This window comes from Coturnix japonica, chromosome 2, assembly GCF_054131305.1.
Source record: "Coturnix japonica strain WE chromosome 2, WE-NBRP24, whole genome shotgun sequence".
Classification (NCBI taxonomy): Eukaryota; Metazoa; Chordata; class Aves; order Galliformes; family Phasianidae; genus Coturnix; species Coturnix japonica.
In genome coordinates this window covers 42,015,903-42,021,902 of record NC_140664.1, presented here as the reverse complement: position 1 = coordinate 42,021,902, position 6,000 = coordinate 42,015,903, and the positions used below count along the sequence as shown (strand labels likewise).

The 6,000-nt window shown below is 45.2% G+C and overlaps 1 protein-coding gene across 1 annotated transcript in view; it reads left to right on the top strand.

The window, feature by feature from the left end:
• Positions 1-207: 207 nt before the first annotated feature.
• The window catches only part of TTC39C (tetratricopeptide repeat domain 39C), a 31,175-nt gene continuing 25,382 nt past the window's right edge, over positions 208-6,000 (top strand). The window contains exon 1 of the mRNA XM_015855396.3: positions 208-548. Coding sequence (XP_015710882.2) covers positions 403-548 — 146 coding nt within the window. The 5' untranslated portion in view covers positions 208-402. The remainder of the gene's footprint in view (positions 549-6,000) is intronic.

The window sequence follows — 6,000 nt, the reverse complement described above, 5'->3', positions numbered from 1 at the left end:
CCTTTAACAGAGGACGAGAGGGATGGTGGGAGGATCCAGAGGCTCACATCCCTACCATAGACACTCCCAAAGCTCCCCACACAACCTTCCTCTCGCTTCGTGCCTCATCCACCCAGCTCAGCGGCAGGCAGAACCCTCCCCCCGCCCGTTAGCACCCACCGCCCCTCAGACAGCCGACCGCCATTACGCCTGCGCCCTCCCCTCAGCGCCTGCGCCTTGTGGAGCGAGGCGGGCGCCGCCGGGTTCCGAGGGCTGCGGGCGGGAGGGAGGCAGCTCCGGGGTGCTTCAGCGCTGTAGGGCGGCTGAGGGGACGCGGCCCGGCTGCGGGCACACGGCTCCTTCCTCCGCTGTAGAGATAAGGGAAGGAAAGAGCCGGCCTCGTCCCGTTGTCCCCTCACCGTCATGGCCGGCTCGGAGCTGCCGCCGGCTCGGCGGGAAGACGGGGAAGCTCCGTTACCCATCGAGGACTCGGAGCTGGCGTTGGCCGGCATCAACATGCTGCTCAACAACGGCTTCCGTGAATCCGACCAGCTCTTCAAGAAGTACCGGTGAGCCCCAGGGCATTTCCCCGTGTAGCTGCCCCGGGCTGGGGCTGCTGTAGTCGTGCATCTCTTGTGAATAATTGATGTGCTGTGTGCGGCTGTTGTCTGTGTGATTAAAAATACCTCCGCTGGCTTAGAATAACGCTTAGTCAGCGATGCTGTACCAAAGCGCTGAAGTTTTATTTGCTAAAGGTGAAGCTTGGTGCAAAAGGGCGGCTGGAAGGGGACTTGGAGCTTCAAAACCCTTCTTCCTCCTCTTAAATGGCAGAGTACTGCATCACTGCGTACCTATCACAGCCTGGAAGGTTTTGTTCCATCCTTAGTACGTGCTGCCCTGTTCCGTAGTGCTGCCTTGCTGCCAGCTGGTTCTGTGGTGTAGAGCTCATTGCAGCCCTGCAGGTGATGGGGAAGGTCCCAGCTCCGTCCCTTATACGCCTGCACGCAATTCGTGCTTGTATGAGTTGCTGGTTTCTCGTGTGGCTGATGTCATAGGTTGTTTCTTTCTTTCAGGGTGCCAGTTAAGGAAGATCTTACAGGTTTTCTTGCTCTGCCCTCTCTTGTTTTGCTTTCTCTCACTGATATGAATCTAGGAGCAGTCCAGGAATCCTAGATAAGCAGCATTCTTATGTTGTAGGGTAATGCTTGGGATTACAGTGGCTGTGGTTCCTGTGTTCAAAATGCAGTTTGGTTCTCCCTGCAGTACGAAGAGGATAAGAAATGATGTCTTCTGCAAATTCTTTCCTTGTTTATCCGTAACATTTGCTTCCATAGATCTCACTTCACAAGTGCAGAAGCTTATCTCTTCTTTATATTTTTCCAGGTGCGGGCTTCTTTGTTTGATTTTTATCAGAAGGTGCCCTTTAGCTTCAGTGTATTGTTTGATTTGGGCCTTTGAACACTACCCACCAGGTGTAAATTGGAATTCCTTCATTAGGTTAAGTGGTTTTGCCATTCTTAAACTAATAATCACCATCTTGTTTTCATGTTGACTATGAAAATCGCCTGCCTTGTCCCAAAATACGAAGCAGGGTTCTTGCTTGGAACTGGCAGCCCTTTATTGGGATGCAGGTGAGGTGTATATTACAGTTTCATGAAGTGGTAGGAAAGAAAATAGAGCAAAGCATGCTCTATAGAGTGGTGAGGTCCTGGAACAGGCTGCCCAGGGAGGTTGTGGATGCCCCGTCCTTGGAGGTGTTCAAGGCCAGGTTGGACGGGGCCCTGGGCAACCTGATCTAGTAAATGTGTATGTTTGGTGGCCCTGCCAGGCAGGGGGGTTGGAACTACATGATCCTTGAGGTCCCTTCCAAACCAGGTCCTTCTGTGATTAATCTCCTACAAACTCAAGTTCTGGAGACGTCTGGGGAACTTCCTTTGGTCAATAGCTTTCACTTCAGTACTTGTTTTGAATGCGTTCTTCCCTACGAGGACTTAAGTAATATAGTTGTGTGTTTATTTGCATACAACCTTAAATAAGAATGTTTTTGTTGGTATGCACTTGACATTATCAAGTAGAACCTCTCCCCAAATGGGACTGTAGGCTGAAGGAGCAGCTGATGGGAGTTCTCCATGGTTCTGTGTGATGTGTGTCACTTTGCAACATTAGGGCTCAGAGCTGTCTGATGAAATGCAGCTTCTTGAACATAGCCTGATGTGAGCGTGTGTTAATGGTTATCAGATGATAACTGCTGAAAGTGAAGGCAGAAATGGAAAAAAAAACCCACGCTACAGAAACTTTTCAAGAACCTACAGGGTTATTTATTTGAAAACTCAACTATGTGGTGAGACTTCAGTTCTGTTAAGCATGTTGTTTGATTAATTAGAATTGTTCCCTAGAAGCGACTAGTTTTGCTTCTGCTTTTCATTTCTTATTTCGTTATTACCTTTGTTACTTCCTCGCCTGCCATCGGACTGATGTTGTGTAAAGTCAATGCTGCTCTGGGACATTGGATTGCCTTGGTGACCCTAAGGAGAACTGATATTCCAAAGCAAACTGAAACTGGTTTCTTTGCTATTTGGGTTTGTGGATCTTGAGGGGGACTTGATCCAGGTTTATAAATACCTGAGGTGTGGGAGCCATAGTGGTGAGGCTGGTCTCTTTTCAGTAGTGCGTGGGGACAGGACTAGGGGTAATGGGATGAAACTACAGCATAGGAAGTTCCGCACGAATGTGCACAAGAACTTCTTTACTGTGAGGGTGACGGAGCACTGGAACAGGCTGCCCAGGGAGGTGGTGGAGTCTCCTTCTCTGGAGATATTCAAGACCCGCCTGGACGCCTACCTGTGTGACGTGGTGTAGGGAGCCTGCTTTGGCAGGGGGGTTGGACTCGATGATCTCTAGAGGTCCCTTCCAACCCCTACAGTTCTGTGATTCTGTGAGTTCCGATGGGGTTAAACTGGTGAGTACTATGTGAAGGTTAACCAAGGACTTGGCATTGCAGGTGGAGCCCAGAGCCAGCCTGCGGGGTGGCATTGCTTTGGTGGACTACCTTGGCACTCGTAAGAATGCTGAATTGGTGTGTTCTTTCTGCATTCCTGTTTTGTGGATTCCTTAACATTTAAGAATAGAAGATGCTAAAAGCGTTTTTTTGCCGATTCTTCTTTTTTTTTTTTTTTTTTTTTTTAAGAGCATTTCCAATTCAGAAATGGCTTTAAAAAAACATCCTTCAGCTAAGAAGGGAGAAGACTGTCAAGTATAATCAGAAGCTTTTTAACTGAACGTTGACTCACAGCATAGAACAGAAGATTAGGGATATTATAAATCCAGCAGCCTTCTGTCTCCTGCTGCAGAAATGTTTGCCTGTATTATGAATGGCTCTTACTTCTCAGATGGATTAATGAAGTTTTCGACTTTGCATAAATGAGAAGAGAAATGGAACAAGGTGGGTGAGATGTGTGCTATAAGATCTTCTCAGGAGAAAATAAGGACAGTGTGGCGGAAGCATGATTCTAAAAACATGGGCAGGTTTAAAGAATGGGGTCAGTGAAGGAAAACGTGCTGTATGACCTGTTTGGGTGAAGGAAGGTTTGCAGAAGAATAAAAGAAAACAAAACCAAGAGAAATGCTTAATACACGTATCTTTAAAACCTGGAGTTTTAGGCAACAGATGAAAATAAGTAATGGGAATGCAAGGTGACATTAAGCCAGCATTGATCAGTAGGTAGATTGTCTCGCTGCTGTTGAAACTCTTGTTTATGGAGCTCGGCAAGGGAACCTTAAGAGGGAAAATTAAGTGAAGATGTTTTAGTAGTTTCTCTAAAGATAAGGACAGGAGAGTGGGAACTGACGTAAGACAGCGGGGTGAAGGCTGATGGCATCCTGATTGACAGCACACAAAGGAGTCCTGAATGCCCTGATAGCAACCCCGTGAGCTGTTATTTATTACTGTGACAGAGGCAGGCGAGCAGCTGCTCGATAGAAAGGAGAGATAGATATGAGGGAAGCTGTTTTTAGCAGCAGTGTTTTACATGTGTAGTAAATGTGTACCTTAAAGTAAGATTTCATTTCTCAGGGTTAGACAGTGCATTGGACTAAAGGGTGCACATTACTAGAAAACTGACCTGAATACATAGAGAAGATCATATTGAATGTGACGCGTGGATTTTTGGCCTTCAAGTCAGAAACAGGTGTTGCTGCCAAATGAAGTGGTAAAAAGGATGGAGGGAGCTGAAGAGATACATTTGCCAAATGGAACAAAATCTGGCAGTTAAGGGTTTGTGGATATATGACAGAAAGGTAAACAGAAATGTGACTTATTAGCCATTCTGGTGGAGACTGTAGAGGAGGTGTGTTAGTATGTGGACCTTATGTCAAAGCCAACTAACTTATTTTAAATAAACTGGCTTTGAAGGATAGTTAGCTATTTGATATGCCAGTGTCTGCCAAGATGTGAATCACAGAATCACAGAATTGTAGGGGTTGGAAGGGACCTCTAGAGATCATCGAGTCCAACCCCCCTGCCAAAGCAGGCTCCCTACACCACGTCACACAGGTAGGCGTCCAGGCGGGTCTTGAATATCTCCAGAGAAGGAGACTCCACCACCTCCCTGGGCAGCCTGTTCCAGTGCTCCGTCACCCTCACAGTAAAGAAGTTCTTGTGCACATTCGTGCAGAACTTCCTATGCTGTAGTTTCATCCCATTACCCCTAGTCCTGTCCCCACACACTACTGAAAAGAGACCAGCCTCACCACTATGGCTCCCACACCTCAGGTATTTATAAACCTGGATCAAGTCTCCGCTCAGCCTTCTTTTCTCAAGGCTAAACAGACCCAGTTCCAGTTGAACTCATATAAAGATCCAGCCTATGTCTGTAATCTCATAAATAATATTTAGAATATAGTCGAGAGAAAACTTTGGCCAAAGTAGTGTTATGTTTTGCAGTAAATTCCTTATTGCTGTGTGTACATCGTGTTTCTGCTCGTTTTAAAATATTCATTAGCTGCTTCTATATTTATCTATGAACTTAGACAAATTCTTAATTTTTCATTGCGCTTCCGTCTCCTGCTTTGGAGGAGAACAATTTGTTTTGTTTCATCCTGAGCGTCGCCATCTGTGTGACTGGAATTCTTAGCAGGTCGTGACAAAAGCAGCAGTGCCTAGAAAAGCTGGGGGCTGTATTGGGTGGGTTAATCACTCTATGTTATTTAAAGTTAAGTGCGAGCTGGACTGTAGTGCCTTTAATGTATTTGGAGGGGATGTAATATAATGAAAATGAGTATAGGGAAAAATGCTGGAAAATAAATGATTTTTCTTCTAATGTATTTCAATTCAAAAAAATGATTAAATGAAGCTGTATTTAGAGCTGTAGAGTTGTCATCTTGAAGCTGTGCCGTGAAAGGAGGTGAATGGCTTGGGATTAACTGGGAGAAGCAGCGTCTCATATAAAAATTTTATATAGCTGGAAAAGAGATCTATTTCAGTGAGTTTAAGTTTAGTAAACTTAGTATTCACAGAAAGCAAAGGTGAGTGGCTACCTTCAGTATTTAGGGTCTTTGATATTATGGCGTTGTGGTGCTTTCTTTGAATAGCATCCCTGAAGTGTGATGCAGGTGAAACTTACTTGAATTAGTAGTTAGTAAATTCAGATCTTGCCGGTTACTTTTTATTTGGTTAACTAGCAAATCAAAAGCGCTTATTGTTATTAGGAGAACAGCCCCTGGAACATGATATTATTTAAATGTGCAAGACTTGTTTTATCTATTCATTGAACTGCAGGAAGTTGCTGAGAAGACAGTGTGGAGATAACACGGGACAGTCCACAAAATTATATGCATGAATTTGTGAGAGAAAATGTAGTTCACTGGTTTCATCATGGGATTTATCTGACTGACGCCAGATTTTCCTTTGTCTTTGGTCTATCTAAAAGTCTTGTGACTGTTCTTTGCTATGTGGAGGCTATTGCTTCAAAGTGATGAAGACAACTTGGATAATGCAGCATCCCAGTGTTCGTTTGAGTTGAA